At 27.7% G+C, this 22,657-nt stretch overlaps 1 protein-coding gene across 3 annotated transcripts in view; it reads right to left on the bottom strand.

Annotated features, from left to right (window-relative positions):
• LOC111040405 (sphingomyelin phosphodiesterase) overlaps nt 1-15,455 on the bottom strand; it is a 32,462-nt gene extending 17,007 nt beyond the window's left edge. For 2 of the 3 annotated variants that reach the window (XR_002605195.1, XM_022324325.1), the window contains exon 1: nt 15,411-15,455. Coding sequence is in view for 1 of the 3 variants with exons in the window: in XM_022324325.1 (XP_022180017.1) it covers nt 15,411-15,426 (16 nt within the window). In the remaining 2 variants the exon portion in view is untranslated. Of the gene's footprint in view, nt 1-5,210; nt 5,697-15,410 lie in introns of those variants that run through there. The other variant, XM_022324327.1, reaches the window with a different exon arrangement.
• Between the last annotated feature and the right edge of the window lie 7,202 nt (nt 15,456-22,657).

The raw sequence follows: 22,657 nt of genomic DNA, 5'->3' as shown, positions 1-22,657 counted from the left end.
TTAAAAGTATTTTTGTCTCGTATAATTGACATACTTCAACTTCTGTACCTGAGGATTTAATTTGAATCTTACGCAATTTCAAATTATACCTTCAGTTTTATTGATGTTGTTAATTTCACTGTTAATGCATTTTCTTAGTTACCTACCTGTCTACTCAAATTCCATGATACAATTTGAACGTACGTATAATCAATATTAAAATGGTATCATCTATTAAGTTTATTTCTCATCAAATTTTGTATAAATTGGAAGAAGTTAAAAATAGTTTATAATTTTTTATCATCAAGAATGTAGTTTTGTGTGATGAAATAGATTTTCAATTAGTTTATTGCAATATATTGTACAGATATTCAGTTTATTTAGAATATTACAAAACTCAAAATATTTTATTTGACTTATGAAGTTCAATACAATTAATAATTTTACTACTCATATCAACAACTCAAAATTAATACATATTTTATAAATATACTATGGCAAGAAGAATAATATTGTATTATGGATAGTAAATGAAAAATTGAAAAATACCAACGTGTGAATATAGCATACACTATGCACATATCTACCTAGGACCTAGGTATATTTAATATTAATATAATACTAATGTAATAAATTGTTCATAGGTTGGTACCTAAATATTATTTTGTATTGGTTTTAATAGAACCTTAATTTATGAATATTTTATATTCCTGTCGAATTCTTTTATATTCTTTTTTATTTCATTATTTGTAATCTGTCTGTATTTAAACTTCACGATATAAACGCTATGAGGTTTTTGAATAATTATCTAAATTTAAGTAGACACATGTGTAAGCGATAACGATTTCCTACAGTAACCTTTAATCTAAGATCGTGGTAAGACACATTTCAATCTTGTTTGCGGTGTTAATCAAATCACTATAATGTGGCATATAGAAGCTATAAAAGTATACAACCCTCATAACATTGTAGGTACCTCATTAATATTTCGAGATAAAACTTTATCGTTATTATACAGTTGCACTTCTTTCATTATACTTCTTAAACGAAATTAATTTATTTTTTATCGTATGTAATTGAATGATGATAGTTACCTAGTACTTATACTAATAAGGTATTTCGTGTATCTACATAATATATTTTTATTATGTCTTGATTATAGAAATAACGATCGTGAGTGGCGTGAGTTGTTACCTAACAGCTGACAATACGATAGTTGTTATTAAGCGTTTTTAAGTGGTAAGCAATTGTTATAATTTTTCAACGTAAGCCGTAAGTATTTCTGAAAACAATTTAAAATGTAAGCTATACATTTGACAGGGTTGAATTATCGGTATTTTATTTAAAAAAAAAAAAGATAAATTATTCAACCATAAAAAACAACAGTGCCGCTCAACACAAATATTGTGCTATTTAATTTCAAAACTATTATCAGTAGCAATAAATATGTAATATACGATTTATGTATAATTTTTCAAATTGTATTTATGAAAAATTATTTGTTCACGAATTTATGAAAATTTAAGATAAAGTAGTGGCATTATGTCTTTGTACTGTTAATGATATAAATTAGTTGTTTTTGACACGTAAATAACTACACTTTATTAGATCTTTGTCAAGCGTGGAATTACGAAATAGGACAGGTATAGTTTTCAAAGTAAGTGGTCAATTATATGTTTTGAGAACATATTGAAAATAAATGGGAAATAGAAATTATTGTGAAAATAAAATAAAAAACGTGTTATATCTGCCAGAGGTGCATGGCAATTTAAACAATTATTTTGAATTGGAAATATTTTCAGTAGTTTTGAATATTTTTGTCTACAGCATAAATGTATTTAAAATATAAGTATTATATATAGAACAACGTTTGATAAAGAAATTAAAAACAGTTAAGTACCCACCAAAATTTTTTCTATAATCATTATCCAGTTCTAAACATTTAGGTTTGTATCAATATTTAACGATTATTATAAAGTTTGTTGCTATTGTAACCTTGACCTAGTCTCGGTGGTCCGCTACATGACCGAATCAACCGGTTGATATAGTATTTTTTTTCTTTTGGAATAGTTGTATTAAATTGTCACGGTTGTTACACGCGGGGAGTCTTGTTGAATCATACTATAAGTACATCCACGTTTCCTACATTATTATTTACACCATTAAATATAATAACAAAATGATAACGGAAAAAATAGCATACTCTAAATTTGAGTAGTCTTACAACATTTATGGTATCATAATGCGAGCATTTGAAGAATTGAAGGTATAGGCAGAAATTATAATGCTGACAGTAGTCTAACCAAACTAAATAAATATATATTTGGATGATATGTTATATTTTGTAACATTGTAACGTTGTATATTATATTATGTTCCTACTGCGAGTTTTAACAATAGGACGAAGGAGCAGCAAATAGTAGGTAGATATAAAACCCAGTCTTATTATGCACATGCATTGTATTTTCGTTTGTGAAGAATGTAAATAAGTAAATAGACAGCACGAGTACTTATATACAATTATTATATAAACTATGTAACTACGAGTATATAAATACATATAGTACATGAATCATAATAGTATTAGGCAATTAAAAACGTGTTGAAAATTGAAAAATAGAAAGAAAAATTGTACCTATTTGTTAACGGATAACGCACCTAACAGTTTTCATTTAAATGATTTATATTTGTGATGTTTATTACTGATGATTGATAAATGTTATAACTTATAAAGTTAATATTAACGTTATAAGCGTTAATCTCAGTGTTTCGTTATGGGGACGCGAGTGTGAAAAAATATAATATTATAATGTGGTATCCCTACGTGTTTATTAGTCGCTGAGTATACGAAATGGTTCAAAACCGTTGTCGTCACTTGTTTGAAGTTTATGAAAATATATTTATAATTTATATGTATAGTACCAAATATGTACCTCTGAATGAATTAAACGATAAACACATTATTGTCGTCTATGTTCATTATTTGTCCCGACTTATAGATTATATTAAACCTATAAACACTATAGGTACACATTTCATTTCCCGGTGCCCTGCAGCCGATGTCGTCGACCATACTATAGCGATAATATAATAATATTGGTACGTGACCAGTGTGTTGAGATTAACCTACTTGGAAATGACACTCACCACCGATCGACAGTCATACAACCGTTTTGACGTGCCACTCTCACTATATAATGTTATACATTACATACACATGCCAGGTATAGCAGCATAAGACACGCGTACCGCAACAGACCATCATCAATCTATACACCCAGACGAAAATCATAACTAACCGCATCGTCTGATTTGCGATCGAGGATTAGAGAAAAAACTACTTTCGCTCATGTTTGATCACTAATAGTTGTGGTGCGAGCACACATATTATGGCTGGTGTGTGGTCAGAAGTGATAAAAGAACTTCTGAATGTGAAAAATGATCACATCGAAAGTTTGTCTTATAAAAATACAAATTTTTAGTGCTTGAATTAATCCATAATATTATAAATTATTAATTAATTAATACTTACTACACTTCTCGGAAATCTATGAATCACGTTTAGTATTGTATTTAACTAATATAATTTAATGACAATAATCAATGATTATCGAGGTTTATACTTACTTATATGATCATATGTATATTATTATTGTAAAATCACGACGATGTATTCAAAAAAATTAAATTTGATTAATTTTGATTGATTGTTTTAAATCAGAGCATAGCATACTACGTCGTATAAACAAATAAAATGAATAATAGATAGGAATAAGAAAAGCTTGAACTTTTTCAAGGTTAATTTACCATGCAGATACATTGGTTATTTATCATTATCGATTTACGAGAACTTTATTTTTCTATTCTATATAGGTGAATTTTAAAATATCTATACAAACTAACAAAATTAAACGATTATGTTTAAACTGTGATTTTATTTTTTGGGACTAGAATTTTTTAAAACACCTAACCTATTATGTTGGGATCATCCATGTAAAATTAATTTAGTATTTTTAATTTATTGTGAACCATACAACCATAATATAGCCATATAGGTAATATGGACGAACAATGAGTTTGTTTATGTGGTACATTTTTTAATTTTAATTTATAATATAATAATATAATTGGTGTAGCATTATAATAATGTTCTCACTAGAATAGTTATTATTTGTAATTCATACTTCCGAGAAATGGGTTTATTTTAAAATACTATATTACTATTCATAAAAATAAAATAATCAAAATTTGATATAATTTTTTTTTTCATATCTATTACGACTTATATAAGTGACTTACACGGCTACACCTAATGAGTCTACATTCTACAACTAAAGTAGTAATTTATACAACCGTTAATAATTCGCGTATTTATTTACGTAGGTACTAATATTTTGATTGAAACATCACAATAAGCAACAACAAAACACAAATTGTCAATTCTGGGAACAATAGTTAGACTAATGATATTGATATTTACTATTATGTTTTACATGGTAAGAGATGACTCCCTATTGAGAGGTACCTATCTACTGTTATTATTGTTAATGTATAAAAAGAAAATACGATGAACCCGTTTGGTGTGTGCGCTGGATGAATAATTATTTTATATCGGTAAATATTTTTTCAGTGTTTCAAATAAAAGTTGGCAAAAACTTGTTTAACTCGATTGTGGTTACCAACAGAATAGCGGATTAGAATTTATGTAGGTGCATAGGTAGGTACCTACGAAAATTAAAATTTTAGTCATGGTGAGTTTCTTTTACAACTAGAGTAGATATATTATGTTTATTAGGAGATATCTATATAATATGTAAGCCGTTACACATCTCAAACGATCGCACTCGCCACTAGGAAATATGGGACACCTGTTTATACAGCAATTGGGTTATAATTTGCATATTTCTTATAAAATCAATCTTATATATAGGTTTTGATATAGATGTATTTTGTATGGTAAAGGCCGTGGTTCTTGCAAGAATATTGTTTGTCTATTAAATATGTACTTATAATATTTTACCCACTGGTCGTGAAGATAAAAATATTCCAGCGAACCAACCGTTTCCGGATCCAAAAGATTTCACCTCCGTTCCCGGAACTTTAAAAAATGTGTTTACAATGGTCGCGTGCGCGTACTTACGACTTGGATAGGTTTGAGTGAAAGCGATATTCACATGTGTGAGTGTGTCAATAAAACGTATGATTTATTAATTTCTTTTTTTTATACTCACGTGCGAGCCACTTATTTCGTGTTCAAAATAACCACCATGAATCGGCGATCAACACGCTTTTTCCTCTTTTTCTTTTTTTCTTTTTGTCGTAATTTTTTACTTCCCGACGTGGAAAAAAATTGCGTTTTACAGAGTCGACATACCTACAAAGATCACGCTTGTTGTAACGCAATGTATTGGGTAAAACCAAAAAATTGAATGTCCAAGAACAAAACGCGGTTTCGAACAAATGCACTATAATTAAACTCGTATTTATTTTATTACACACGCGTCTGATGAATACTATTATAACTTATGATATTGAATTAACTATTATAGAAGAACATCGAATCGAGAATAATATTATATTGTTTTAAGTAAACCGTTTATATTTCGCTGTTTTATTTTTCGAATACGGGACGGCGCGCGGCGTGGCGACGACTGCGGTGTAGGTACAATATACACGAGAAAGTATCACAGTGGACACGATATTACCGACTGCACCAGTGGATTTTCGTATACCGTTGGCCGCGAGAGCACACACACACACACACTGACGCTCACGCACGCACACCGACACGTTTAATATATAGATATAGTAATAATTAGCACAGTGTTGCCACGTACCGGACGCTCACTTAAGTCTCCGAAGTACTATTTATATTATTTTTACATATTATTATATTATTATAATACTGTCTAAACATATACATAATAATATGCTTGCGGCGAGCTGTTAATTATTATTATTGGCGGTCGTCTTCGTATATAGGTTTTTGTTTTTCTTTCACGCTGTCAGCACCAAAAATCGTGTACAACAACAAAATTACATTACTATATTGTTCATTTGTTCGTTATTAACAATAATATAATAATTCATACTACGAGACGCTTGTTAGTTGATCGTTGTTATGGTACGACGACTGAGCTCACCATAAAACTCTCGGACTTATGAGGATTTCTGCATAATAACCACCATCGATGAAGACGATTCTCGAAAATTATTATTGAGTAGGTTTAAATTAAAAATATTTGGGGACACATCTCTAGGAGACAATTTTTTTAAATAATGCTATTATTTTTTACCAGAGCTTGAAACTAGTTTTGAAATAGAACTTGTAAGCCCTAAACCGGTTAAAACTTCAATTAAATTGAAACTGAAATCAAGAAAATAACTGAAAAATGTGGATAGATAGCAGAATTTTAAATTTAACAACATTTTAAAGGAAAGCTCGTACTTAAAGTTTACATTTTGTTTTTAAGTGTAGTTATCATAGTTTACATTATTAATCTAAAATTAGTTATTTATAGCCAATAGCTATAGGTATACCTATGTAGATGAATAAAATTGGTTTGTCATTTGAACAGTTACTTTATAATATAGTATCGGTATCTACTACTGCATAGAAATTATGCAATCGATTGAATTATATGCTTATTTATTTAACGTTACAACGTTACAACCCACTGGTCTCACTTTGTTCATTAAATTACTTTAGTTTGTTTTTTTTTTATTGAAAATAAAGGAGCGTTATAATTGTAAATTGTTTTATTTAATTGTCACTTAAACTTGATTTGAAAATATATAAAAAAATGGTATTCACAATTAAAATTCGGATATAGATGTTGACAATCTACTAATATAAAGGTACACGAATGAACCATGTACAATAAACATAATATACTTTATTATTATCACTTATCGCACTACTGCTATAGTAGGTACCTAATATCCATTAAATAATAATTTAATATTTTAATGTTAAACTAAAACCGATGTTATTTATATGCGTAGAGTTCATACTTCATAGTAGTAGGTAATTATTTTGATCGTAATTCAAACCTGATGAAACTAACTAATTACGATAGATGTAATTTATGTCTTGTAAAATACTATAACAATTATTTAGTTTTGATATGATATTAATTGTTGAACTTTAAACCATTTATTGTTCTATGCAGGTAAGAAGTTTTTTTAATTAAAATACGAATTGGTATATAATATTATAATATTTACATTTATTCTTATCGAATAAATGATACAAATTAAGTCAATAGGTGGTGTTTAAAATGCTTTACAACGTAGTTTATGAGGACATAAAACTAAATTCTAATGGTCTTTTTATCTTTTATTCTAATTCAGATTATAAGAAGGTACCTTAAATACTAATATTTATTTCTATTCACAATTCAATGGACAATAAGCAATGTGATGTTGTTAAATTTATAAAATAAGTCCATTTTAAAGCACCTATTTACATTTTCTATGATAATGTATTGACCTTTATATTGTTTAATCAAGTAATGCATGTAAAATTAATAAACACGGATTACAAAGTAGAAACTGTTGGACAAATACTGCTGTGACTATAGGTGTTGGTTACGGGATGAGTTTACTCGAGTTCTCGAGAGTTGAGAGTTGATTGACGACTGTATCTAGTAGGTATAGAACTAGTGCAAGAGTTTGTTATAAATATTTGAATTCGAAAAACGATTTTCAGCGGAGTTCAGTTTATTTTAATGATTTTGTGTAAGATAACTTTTTAAATTTTAAGTTGAATATTAAAATAGTTAAACTAGTAAATATATAAGAACATTGGTTAAATTGTCAACATATTTTAAATAGGTAGGTAGTACAGCTAGTGTAACTGTGATTATATAATATGAAGACCAATTTCGGAATGTTGTACATGATTAGAATAAATAAATTATATTATTTGCTGAGTAGGTAATTATTGAGATACTTTATTCAAAATGTAACAATTTATTTAGGAAATTGTCGGTTAAAATAGATTTTGATAATGTTGTTAATCTTTTTTTGTATTTTCTATCAGGTATAATGTGTTAATGTTATCATTATATAAAAATCTCTATTGTTGAATAATATGTAGAAAAAAGGAGAAAGGCTAGATAGGGTGAGGATAAGCGACTGCTGTTGAGTGATTAAGTGACAAGAATTATACCACTTTTATTTTGTAATAATGGGCTACCAAGTTGATGACCATCGAAGGAATGTGAATAGACCGTGGAATAACTTTACACGAAGTTAGTATACCTACATTAAATCTTTTCCCTGAAACTTTTGGCTACGGATAGCAATAAATAATAAGGCCGTCAGCGTGTATTTCATATTTAATTTAAAGTTTTTATGTTTGGCCTTAAGGTTCACACGAACATGTGGGCAATTCAGGCTGGCACCTCTCATAAAACACACAAATGCAAGAACTTATCACTACAATTATAATCCTAACGTCGTTTAATATTTATAATAGTTTGTGAAAATAAAATTAAAATTTGATTTTTGCCTATCGCTTTATATTATAATTATTTGACAGCGAGTATAGTAGCATAGTAGTAAGTCTGTCTTATATAAGTAGTTACGATTTTACAAAGTTTATCTCATTTTAAAATTTGTGTTACAGTATCATATTTTGTATGCTTGGTCCTGCAGCTAATCGAACTATAGTATTTATCGGTTCGAAAAAAATATACCACATTCAATGGACATGTTTAATTAAAAATAATATCCATAAATATTATATGAACTTATAGTTAATATAAATACACTAAAATTCACATATGACTATTAGTATTCATATTAAATAATAGTTATAGGTTTAGGTACTTATTTTACCTACTTACTTAAATATTCTAATTGAAAAAAGTATAATATAATATTACATAATATTTTTATTGTAAACATTGAACTTACATATTATTATATTAATTACATATTGAATTGCAGTGTATAATCCCAGATTAATTTAATATAATATAAGTATTATGTCAATTTATGTGTATAGCGTACAGGCACTAAACACAAATCCGTTACATATAACTAGATAAGGTTATAAGTTATAATAAATAATAATTTAAATACTGCAATAGCCATACTCAGATATTTTAAAATATTATGTGGAATTAGAAATTAAATGAAAATCATTAAGTAGAAAGCGAGAGACTTGAAAATATGTACCAATTATTATTCAGGATTTTGTTTGTCGAATTCGGAACAAAAAAATTAAAAACTAAAAAGCTAAATATAATTAGCACACAAAGAAAACTTCATATGTAGGTATATACTCGGGCAAACAAGGTCACTGGGTAACCCATAATTTTACCATTTTACTGTAGAACCGGTGTGTGTGTGCGCGTGTGTGTCTGTAATGCCTGTGTAGGTATATTTTTATTTGAAATATTTGAAAACGATATTACTATACTATTTTATACACTACCTTTGCATCACAATATAGTTTGGCATCTGAAACAACGTTTCTATAAGATTTAATGACTATGTATGATTAAAGTACCTAAAAAGTACTTAAGATTATAAGATTTGGCAATTTTACAATAAATTACAGAATTGATTGTATTACGTTTAATACGTCTTACCTACCTATTTATAAGCTATGAGCCTATATAATAATTAATCAAATTTGTTTTACTATACAGTGTAATGCGTATTGATACTATTATTTGTTTTTTTAATGGAATTTGTTATGATGGATAAATAATAGTGTACCCATGGCGTACACATAATTTTTATTTGTGAGCCCGGGATCAGTGGAAAAAAATCCATCCCCAAGTACAAAAATAGAGGTTTTAAAGTATTATTATTAATGCACTGAAAAAAAAATAAGTGTACCAAAAAATAATTTTAGGTGAGGTTCAAGTCCCACAATTTCAAAGTCTAGTTATGGCCTATGTTTATGCAGTTATTTACAGTTATCAGTGTTACATTGTCACGATTGTAACTATTGCGTTTTACTATCATCGCGTGGACCCGAATTATTATCTATAATACTCAGCTCTATCTAATATCGCAAAACAAATAATAAGTAATAACTTAAAATATATATCTCAAGTCTAATGAGCTTTTAAATTATAACAACCAGTTTTCTAAATAGAAAAATAAATAAATTGTGAATTGTAAGTTTCCTATATTATTTATTATTTTATGTTCTGAGTAGAGCGATATTGATTTTATAATGATGTGTTTTTTAAATTTTTTTTTTCTGTTATCACGTTTTGGGACAGTAAAAGTGCTTCGATTTTCTTCAACAGCAACTTTTCTGGTTGGTACTTTTAAGAGGTAAAAATTCCCAATAGTTTTCAAAAGCGGCAGGAAAAACAAACAAAAAATTAAGGAAAAACGGGAATTTTTACGAAAACCCTGCAGTTTTCAATAAAAACGATTTTGGTTTTTGATGTAACTCTAAAAAATATCCTAGAAACATAAAATTTTCACTGAATGTTTATATCCTTGTATCTAATACACCATGTAATTTTCAAAATATTTTGATTCGTGTTACACCTTTTATAGGCATATGAAATTTTCTATTTTTGTTTGTTGTTTTTAAACTAATGTCTACAAAAAATTTTTTTGCTCAGTCAAAAAACTTGAAAATGTGATACAAAGTTCCTCAAAAGTTGTTGTTAGTGGAAATTAAAAAAAAGTTGAGCTTAAATCTTCAATACTTTTTTATGACCGTTTACATTTAGAATCTTGATAAAATTCATAAAAATCATGAACATTTGCAAATTATTTTGAGTTAAAATTCATAAAAATTTTTCTTTTTAAATCTAAGATTTGAAATTTTAAAAAAGATTTCTTATAAGTTTGTCTACTTTCATAAAAAAAAACAATTCTACCTAAAAGTCAAATTAAATTTTTATGAGCGTTTGAAGTTGAAATTTTTACAACAAATACATATAAGCGGAGTCGAGATTATTTCAACAAGGTTTAACTTGCAACTTTTTAAATTTTAGTACCTATAGATTATTGTACATCTATATATCCAGTGATAAGAAAAACACATTACTTAATGTATTTCAAATACAAAATACACAACATGAATTTGGAAAATTAAAATCACATTATAGGTAATATTATGAATTTAAGTATAATATGTAAATTGTAAATAGTATAAAAAAATACAAACAATAACAGTCGTATGACTGTCTAAGTTGAATTTGAATTTGACAGTCTGTTCCCTCTAAGAAATATTTAAATAATAGGTGACTTGATATATTGATGAACTTTTTATACCTTGATCTAGAGTCGAAGATAATGACTGATTCGGGAAAAAAATGTCGACGACCTTGTTTTTCTCAAACTGACAGGCCGATGGGTGATAACAGTAATAACAATCATCGTGGGCAATGGGCATGTACTCGCAAGTCTATCATTTACCTATATACTATGGAGTGTAGTTAGACCACGGTTGAGGTGGTTATGGTTCACATATTTTATACTGAAGTTAACAGCTTACGAGTAAAATTACGTTCACAACTCATCGTGTCTTGTTGAGCTGAGTTTATTCATATTTTAAGAGGTAACGCGTTAGTATGTTATCATTTTATCAATAGTATATTACCTGAGTTCTGTGTCGTATTAAATAATTAATACGAAACACTACATACGTGACTCGGAGAGAAGTTGAGAATGCACTTTCATACATTAATCGCAAGCAGCTTCGTTGGTCAGTGTCGAGGAAAACTCCGTACGATTCTCTTTCCCTTAAAGACGGTATTATTCCCGCTATCATAACATGTTCGACGTAATCGCGTGATTAACATGTTTCCTCAATCATCATTTACTACGAACAGTTAAAAATATTAGGCGGTTGTAGGTCAAATAGTAAATATGGTTATTAGTGACTATCATCGTTGTGCATAAACACTTTGATTTCGTTTGGTGAATTAAAGAAAATGCTGAACACGGTCTATACCAGTGTTTCCTAACCTTTTTAAAACCACGGACCACTTCGATAATATTTTATAGGTCGAGGTCCACTTCAATTTTACATGTACTAGGACGACCCTTTTTTTGCTCATTTACAAAAATACACAAAATTAATCAAAAAATGTTAACTTTTATTATTTTACTTCACGTTACATTTTACTACTTACTAAACTTCACTAATATGTAATTATACTTTACTATAATAAATAATTTACTTAATGTGATTTTTGTGATTGCATTTCTTTGACCAGCAGATATCGAAGAAAAAAATCTATGAGACCGCAGACCACATAAGACTGGCCTGCGGACCACCGGTCGTGAAACACTGCAGGTCTACACAGAATTACAAGGTGGTCTCTATTATAGTGGAAAACCACCTCAACACACTAAAATGCAACGGAAAATATTTTGCGCGTGTATAGTATAATATGGTTGCTAGCTGGTAACTGCGATATTTCCGTGGTAGGTCAGCTAGAAGAAAATTCGGTCGTCGCGCTGTCCCGTTTGATTTTGACTAAAAACGTTTTCGCGAATGTGCGTGAAGTGTTATGCAGTGCTGTGACATCTCGGCGAAACTAGTCTAGTATAATATTTATAAGTCTTGACACTTCCGGTCTGACGAAAACCCGTTTTGTTCAGATAATTTGCAGTGTGGCATTGGTTAAATATTTAATAAATAAGATCGGCTCGTCGTCGGTCGACGGTCACCAGTGCAGTGTTATTATTCATAACCGTTACTAGTATCCACAAATCAGCACGGAGGAGCACTCCTATGGTTTTTTGCTAGTCGTTTCGTATGATGTCACCTTTTCTGAATTCATAAGCCGACGGGTAACTGCAAACTGGTATATTATTTAAAAATAAATCATTCTCATACGTCTTAAGTTACCATAGAGATACCTTCCAGGAACTCCCTTTACCTCTTTTACACGATTATGATTATGGTAACGCTTATTTTTATTATTTACTGATAGTAGGGTGCCATAACGTAATAAGTAGGTAACTTTTTTTTCTGTTTAACAAAAAAAGTAGCAGAAAATAAGTAGTTACATAGTGGTGTATTATTTACTTTTGCATATATCTTAAGTTATTATTTTATAAGAACATAAATATTTAAAAATGGGTAATTGGGTAACGCTTTGCTGTACATTAGGTATCTAAATAGGCGCAATTTCAATATTTTACTCGGGAGGGGGGGGGGCTGGACAAATATATATCAAATACACTCGTGTGGGGCTTCGTGCCTCCACACCCCCCTTCAGCATACCTTTTCAAATCTTACTGGATTTTTATATTTTGTTTCGTTACTTACTCCCTTTAAAATAAGATATATAGGAGTTTTCTCAATACATACAACCTCCCCAGTAACACAATAAAATACACTATCAAATATTTTAAGCAATTAGAATAAAAAAATTAATTAAATAAATAAATAAATAATAACAAAATAAGAAAATCGTTCCATGCGAAATTGAGTGAATATCTAATGTAAAAATTTAAACTTCAAACGTTTATAAGAGGAACCTTGTATTTCATTTTCCAGTTTTTCCACCGAGCAAAAATTTTTTTATCGACATTACCTATTAAAAAAAAAATCGAAAATTTCATACATGCTTATAATAGCGCAACATGAGTCAAAATACTTTGTCGGACCACTAATCACTGTATTTGTATAGGCTATAGGTACCTCCTAGTCTTGAATCATGATATTTAATATTAATGATGTTGAAGAGTTGTTTTTATGGATGAAATAAAACTTACTCATTGTTACATATATTATATAGCATAAACGATTGTTGTCTGAAATTTGTTCCGTTCGGTATCGTCGGAACGAAACTTGATTACGACAATCGTCATTGTAATAAACGGTATCAACGCTAAAGAAACTGTGCAATACAGTACTGTCTGGAAAGAACTAAAGAAGAGTATTTTTTATTAGTTCGGCGTAGACGTCATGTTATGTATAGGTACGATAGCCTACGATCGTATACGACGGTGATAATCATAATACATATTATATTATATTATTATGCAATATTAATTATCATTGATCGAACTTGGCGCCTGGCGGGTTGTCGTTTGTCTCTGCAGTACGCTATATGTCCGTCATTTATACCTAGGTGCATTAAACCGAGTACTGTGAAATTGTACAAATCGAAAATTCTAGGAGGAACACAACATTCGTGATGTTGGTGCCTCGCCCACCGTCGTCGGAGTCGTAAGTCCGCAGTGGATATAGCGAGCTTATAATATCATGTGAAGTGTCGGTGCCCGCGTTCTGCATTGCTAATAATTTATTATTGTAATTTTGGTGGCAAACGATGTGTAACACCTTCAGTTCTTACTGCGACTTTTGTCAGTTTACGAGTAATAAATTGCGATACATTTTCCGTTCACGATCACCGTCGCAATATTATGTCGAATGACATTATGAGGAAATTAAGCGTAGCATTTAACTATTAATAATATTACCTATATTATATGATATGTTTAGTGAGAACAGCAAATTATTGTAGAGACAACGTCGATGTGGCATTTAATTTATAACTTATGTGGTGTTATAATAATAAATTACCCAATATCTAACGTTAATTAATTTTTAATCCTATTTAAACTCAAATGTGGAAAATTCCGGTGATTTAACTTTCACAACAAGCTGTTACTTGGAAAATAGACGAGACACGATAACGAATAGATTGTTACAACAATCTTTGAGATTTACAAAGATTATTGGTATTGGTTATTTCAAACTTCGCGAAGGAGCTGCTATAATATCGATTCCGTTCGCTGCTGACAGTTGTATTTTTTGTGCTCAATCACGAATTCCTTGTGGTGGCTTTGACATTTTGGTCATTATTGTGTAATCTGGTGGTGACAGGATGAGTATTGTGGCTCATCAAGCGGTGGTATTACAAAATAACGATTCAGGTAAGAAAAATCAAGTTGACCGTTTGCGCAATTGTGTATAGGTACCTATATCAGGTATATAAATAAAGTGTCTGAATTTTGAACACCCTGAATAATAATAATATAATTATAAGCAGGTAACATGTTATTTTATCTTGGCTTGTCAAATCATACCTTGCCATACTTATTACATTATATAACATGTTATATTTTGTTGTACTTGGGGTTAAAAATGGTCGTTTTCACACTACCAGTCGGATAAAATATATTAAACATAGTCGAAATATTAAGTTTAAACTTTAAATTTCATATTTCATCGACAGAAATAATGGCAATTTTACTAAATTATTATTCTCATGCCTAAAAATTGTTTTAAATACCTATTTGTGTATGTATTACAATAATGTCATAGGTATCTAAAATAACAGATGTAGGTATAGTACCCGTGACATTATTTTTTTCATGAAAACATAAATAATGTTGTAAACCAACTAAATTGAGTGCAATATTCATCTACTTACCAAGATAATGTCTGCTAACTAGGTAATAGATATGGCTATAATACTTACAGGTGAAGTTCGCCATAGTGGTTGTAGCCTTTGTTCGATCGTGGTCTGTCGACTACTGAATGGCTACTGTCTTCTATCACCGACCGTATATAACTTTAATATACCTATATACTATGATTATTGATTACCTTCAATATTGCTAATAGTTTTTAGCAATTCAAATGCGTCATAATAATTTATTATTTTAATTTTTTGAAAGTTCTTGATTAAATTACTTATTTAAAAAAGTATTGCTTATAATTTCATATAATTATTTTCGTTTTTATTTTAACAAATTGCTTATTTAATTAGTTTCTGCACCAACGTCACTGTCTTAACAGTCATTATATTTTATAAGCTACAATTGTCTTGGTCTCCTAAAAAACGATTTTCAATTAATTATTAATTATTATTTAATTATTTAAAATGGTTCATTTAATTTATTTTAAAAAGTACCATCCTACTTACAGTTATTGATTATTAGAGTAATTTATTATTAAGGGATCTTTAGACGTTTAACGATTATATGTAATTAAATAATTGAGGTAAATGCTCACTGAAATAACAATAACTATTATTTTGTAAAGAATTAATGCCGATTGTTTATATGTAGTTACTAGTTTGTTTACCAACAATGTGTATAATGTACATTTGTCACATTTATATTATATTGTAATTTTTATATTGGTTATATCATTGTGAATTATGATACATTGTGTAATAACCAATATTTGCATTTAATTACCTAGGTAAACTTAATGGTAAAATTGGCTTAAAACTGTCCATTACTGTCTATATGTATAAAACATTTAACAATTAAATTTTAAGTACTAATCTAATTCTACAGTTACACTAATCAGTAAACAATAAACGTCCAACAGTTTAGTTGGTGCAGGTATAGCTGTATATTATATAATATTGACGAAGTAGACAATAAAATATAATCTGGACGTTTGTTAAATACTACTTACAAATTAAAATTTGTAAATGTCTTCTACTCTTTTAATGTAACATTACATTTTTTATTATTTAAAAGTATCCGCGTGTGTATATTGACAATTTACTATCAAGTTTTTAGTATATAATTAACATTACAATATGTCTTACATATTTTTATTATATTTATGAATTATAATTGCATATTAAACATACCTATAACGCACCGAATTGTACTTAATATTTAAAATAATAATAAAGTTCACTGGGCAACATAATTAAATTGCGTTGTAATAATTTTCTTGTCATAACTGTTTTTTTTCTCAAAATATTTTCAACGTCTTACATATTTAAATTTTTTGTTGTATGAAAAATACAAGGTAATCTGCTTTGGTCGTATTCTATTTATGATGAAATTCATTTTTTTTATTATATATATTTTTTAGATTTTGATCGAATCTAGAAAAATATTTACAATATGATGTTTTTGAATTTGTTATTTGAATTATTTTTTATTGTAGGCACTGGATCGGAGTGTGCTAGAAAAGTTGTTTGTAAATATTTTAAATATAAGAATTCCAGTCTGGTCTGTCTGGATAGTGGACTTAACTTTATCAATTTTTTCATTGTTTCTCAAAGCATAATCAAAAAATGGTAAATTAATGTCTTAATTTTGTCTATTAATGTGTAAAAACTACAAACTGCAAAGTAATAAGTTCTAGATTGATCTTTCTATAAGAAAATATTATGTGTAAGTTGAAATATCTGATTCAAATATAGGTAATATTGTCTTTCAAATCCTATAGTTCTTTACTTTCAAATTCATTTTAATACCGAACCACTGACTCATCCATTCCTTAAGCTGACCCACTTGCAATATGTCTTGCTGGTATTTCAAACGATATGAATTAAAAGCAGTAGGTATATAAATGCATTTTAGAAATTCAAAATCGAAAATGTTAATGGGGTCTTAATGTAAACATTTAAGGTATGTGAAACCGATTTAAAGATGATAATTATTTCATTTTCTGGACTCTATGATATCGTCGAGGTAATAAACTATAGTACCTACCATAATATGATACTATATTATGAACATGTGCTTAGAATTTACAATAGCTACGTTTATTTATATTGACGTAATTATATAATTAACATGATTATTGTTTATTAATAGTATTAATGTATTATGTATTAATATATTATGTGTAGGTATAACTGATCAATAATAATATTTTAACCAATCAATAAAATGAGTGCAAAATTACTTGAAATCGTTGTGTAATATCATGAATAAGGTGTACAAGTACAGTATTTGCGTACATGACTTGATTTCGTTTATATATTATTGAAATTTATCATAAACGGTTGTCGTAGCTTTTTTATACAGCCGAATGGATTCATTTATAAATTAATGTTTGTTAAAACTTGTATAGGTAACGGATACAATAGGCTTTTCACATTAAAAACACGTTCGGTGTTTCAACAAATCACCTATCTCGTTAATAACTAAATAGTTAGATGGTAATTACAGACTACAGAAATACTTTTGGTTTGATAACGACTACTATAATATTATACGAGATTTCATCATTTGAAATAGTCTTACACTCTTAAACCGTCTTAACCGTCTGACATCATAATATCATAGTTTAATTAAAACAGTTTTACAGTATAATAATTAGTATTAACGTTTTTTCTATTTTTTTCTGAATAGTTTTGAATTTATAAAATTAAAATTACGCCGCCTCTCACATACAATCTTTTGGTTGCATCTAAAATTATAATATTGTATTAATCTCATTGACATTGAGACTGTAAGAATAATACAAACATTTATTTAAAAGCATATTTACTATCAACTCTATTATTTGTGCACAATCTATTTCGACCTCAGAATAATACGCATTAAGCATCCACACGTTTGTGGAGAACTGTGGATAGATGGTATTATTATATTAATATTACATAAATATTGTATATTCAATATAGTAAGAAACTAGGCATTGACCTCGAAGAAAAAAGTTCCCATCTCTCACAGTACATAAGTTTTACAGAGTATAGGTTAGGATAATTGTACGTATTTTGTTTTTGTATTTTATCTTGTAAGATTATCATACAAAATTAGTTATAAAATAGATTGTCTATAATCCGTGATCAATGATGAAGTTATTCAAAAAGATGTAATAAATAATAAGGGATATTATTATGTTAATAAAAAACGGTTATTTTATTTTTATTATGTATATATTCCATCATATTTTTATGAAAAAAATATTGTGTTTAGTGGAGATAACATTTTACCAATCTCCTTTATTTAGAAAACACGGTTATTAAAGTGTTTATGTTGGCGGAGTCGGGTCGAATACTATCAATGTTTTCACTGTAGGATATACAGAAATATTATTATAATATTATTAAAAGAAAAATGTTTAACCATTTTGAAAATTTCAGTTTTGATTGAGGTTATAAGTTTATTTTATTCGGTTATTTTAATGTTGGTAATTTAGTATTATTTTTCAGGTTTCAATCATCAAATACGAAGTTTCACATTATTTTCTTGACAAATTACACGGTATTAAAATACTTTATGTCTTTGTTTATAAATTATTTTATAATTTTGTTAGGTTATCTAACAGTATTTACGTACCTATAGTTAGTTCGATAGGCCGAAAAGATAAAGTATAATTTTTGTACGCATGTAGACATGATAAAAGGGACCATCCAGTAACGGTACTTCAGCAGTGAGAATGTGGGATTATTGTTTTAATAATTGTTAACATTAAAAAGAAATAAGATATTTTAAATTTTTATGTAACATGTTGTCTAATACGCCAAAACGCTCTTGATCCTTCACGCATAGACTTAAGTTTAAGATATGAACTTAGAGCATCATTAGATATTAGGGAAGTATTAGAAATCCTGTGTATGGAAAAATGTTTTGTAAAGTTTGAATTTTATTTAGATTTAATTTTTTGGCATTAACCCAATGTTTGAAACTGTGTGTTTAAAATGTTTCAATAGACTTGATTAGTATTTAATTTATATAGGAGCACACAAGCAAGATGAAAATATATTATACCTGTTCAATGGCACAGCTATTTTTTAAGTTCTAATTTTTTTTTCAATGTAATTTATGTTAATTTGTTTGAACTTGAAAGTTAATAAAGTTGTATTGAAATTAAATAATGTTATAAATTATAAAATTGAGCTATTAAAAAAATAAATGACTTGTTACATATATACAGTTTTTTATGTATTGTGTTTTTCTTGCTCTAACTATAATTTTTTTGTCATCACGTCATAACTACTAATAATTGTACTGACTACTAATATAGAATAATTTTAAAATAACTTTTATGGTCAATTTTATAAATTATAATGGATAATCTTTAGATTTCGATTTTTATTAACCATTTGTTAAACCACTTAAAAATTGAAAATATATACGACCCATTAGAAAAGCGAATGTATAGCCATTTAACAGGTATGTTACAAGATCGAATATTATAAAGAGTGATATGCATATACTTTTATACAAAAGATATTAAAAAAATAAATAAATAAAATGATTTATTTTATAGAAGTTTCAAACAACGTATTTCGATTGTTATTCGGTTATGTACTCAATTGAAACACATTAATAACAATTTAAAATTCAATAACATAAACTATATAATTTTTAAATCTATTAATCGCAGCTATATCTGTCGTTTACTACTGTAGTAATCTATTAATCATTTCAAAGATATGTGTAGTAATTCGTTAGTGTTAAAATCCCTAGAAGTCAGAAATTCATAAAATTGTTTTGTTCATTGCTTTTCAGTTTGTCCAATAATTAGCATAATATAACAATTGTTAACTAACAAAGATTGAATTCTAATTATGAGTCTATGACTGCCCTAAAAGTATATGCAGTGTAGTTAATACTTGATGTAATGCTATACTGTTATCATTTGTTTATTTACTGTTTAAATTTTTAGCTGAGATACGAAAATAATAGTAAATTATTAGGTACCTACCTAATTAATTTAGAACATCGTCTGTCGTGATTTTGTTATTGTTTTGTAAAATACTGATATTCCAAATAATAAATTAGTTTAAAAATGGTAAAACTTTATATATTTTGCAATAAATATTGATAGCTTGATTATAAATATAAAACTTTAAATTGATTCTCTTATTTGTATGATACTTTAATAAATATTAAATTGTATTAAATTTAAATTTAATAAATACAAAATATAACGGCCTATATCAAAGTTGCTAATACTAGTTTGTAACTGGTAACTTGTAAGGAACAAACATTTATTCGGTCCTTGACATATCTTCTATGATTTTCACTGTACAATATTGTGTGGAGGTATACATATACTAAACTTTATAGTTATAAAAATACTATTGCGTTTCCACGTTGGTTATGCCTCTCTCATTAACGAATACGTATATTTAATACGATGGATTATTTATTTCAAATTTAATATTACAACACATAACTTCCTGCATTGAGTTGAGCGATAGGATACGAGTATGTTCAATGCACAGTGTGTCGTTTTTAAAAAATTGCTTATTTTGTTTATTAAAACTTAATGTTATTACTTATATAAAAATAACTCTTGACCTTTGTAGACCTTTGCTAAACGTGCCGACGCAAATTCAGTTGGTTGATAATATTATTAATCTTAACGTTGATGGATATGTTTTGTTAGCTTTTTTGTTTTAATTTTTCGCTGATAAAGTTTAGATCTATTAACGTCATTATTCATTTGGTTTGTTATTTAAATATGTTAGTATGATAAGTTATTGTGACGTCCATGAAAATATTTTTGTAATAATTGCTCAACACTGTTGTTATTCAATAAAACTTTAAAATATAATTTTGAATAAGTATTGGTAGTATTTCACAATTATTACTGATTGTTTTTTTACGAAAAAGATGTGAAAAGTTGATAAAAAATGAAATGAATTGAACTAATTAACAATACATAATTACCATATTATTATTTTATCTATGAGAATTTTTTGTGGATGATGTTAAACAAAACAATTAAGTTTCTATTGATAATGTTTTATTATGTATACTCAACTTATACAGGGATTGTTTTTTTTATTAATTGTATAACAACTTATATACAGACAAATTGGATCTGGTGTTAGCTATTGCCCATTGGGCCACTTGTGTTACTTTGATCACCTTGGCCCAGAATAGCGTTGCATTAGTATATACTCTGAAAAGTAATGGTAAATCAACGATTCTTTATATTATGTCTTCAATATTTTTACAGTTGTAGTTTTAACTTTTAAATAAATGAACAATAATACATATTATAAATACATGTTTGAATGTTTGATTGTTAAAACTTGAATATTTTAAATTTAATTATTAATGTAACACCCACAATTTAATATTATATACACAAGGCTAACCTTAGATGTTGAAGCCACTTTGCTCTTTTCAATAATAATAAAAAAAAAAAAAATAATATCTAAACTTTAAAGTAGCTACTATTTATATGTGAAATTAACTCGCAAAACTTAAGACTTATCCACAGTTTCATTGATTCTACAATAAAAGAAACCATTGATGATATAATAATAAATTATCAACAATTATTATAATTTATAATATGTAACTGAGACTTGAAGATCATTCCTTAAGTAAATTAATAACGACAAATATGAAAATATTATGTACACAAAACTGAAATATCCAAGGAGGTGTTTAGTTCTTAGAGAAATAAATCATTTGGTGGGTTCATTGTGATGGATGTGTTTAATTTAAACTCAACGATATAAAATAATAGTATACATAAAACGATTACGAAGGAAGACAGTCTGTAAGTCTATATTAAAAAGTACAAAGTATATTTTATGATGTTATTGATATTAATGTGATTTACTTTACTAATAGTATTACTGTATGATAATTATAGTTTGAATTATTTTTTTCCAAAGAAGTGTATTTGAAAATGTTATTTGGCTCATAAATTCTAAAAATATACTTTTAAAATTGCATGTATCCACAAATTATGTTTTTAAATTACAACGAAATAACTAAAATTGTTATTTTAACAATTAAATTTCTAATTTTATCCAATTTTGAACTTAAAATATTTATTAAAAAAAAAGTGTTCGTATAATTTTTAGATTTGTTTGGTTACTGTATGAAATACTTATAAGTAACCTTGTCTTAAATTCTTAGCTAAAAAAATATATACATTTATATTAATTACAACATTTTATTTATATTCGACAAACCTTGTTTAAAAGTTTATCACATACCTATGGGAAATGGTTAAATAAACATTTGGTGAAAATTTAAAGTATCTTAG

The sequence above is a fragment of the Myzus persicae genome, unplaced genomic scaffold (genome assembly GCF_001856785.1).
Source record: "Myzus persicae strain clone G006 unplaced genomic scaffold, MPER_G0061.0, whole genome shotgun sequence".
Taxonomy (NCBI): Eukaryota; Metazoa; Arthropoda; class Insecta; order Hemiptera; family Aphididae; genus Myzus; species Myzus persicae.
Note: the sequence above shows the minus strand (reverse complement) of the source record. Positions and strands in the feature narration are given on the sequence as shown.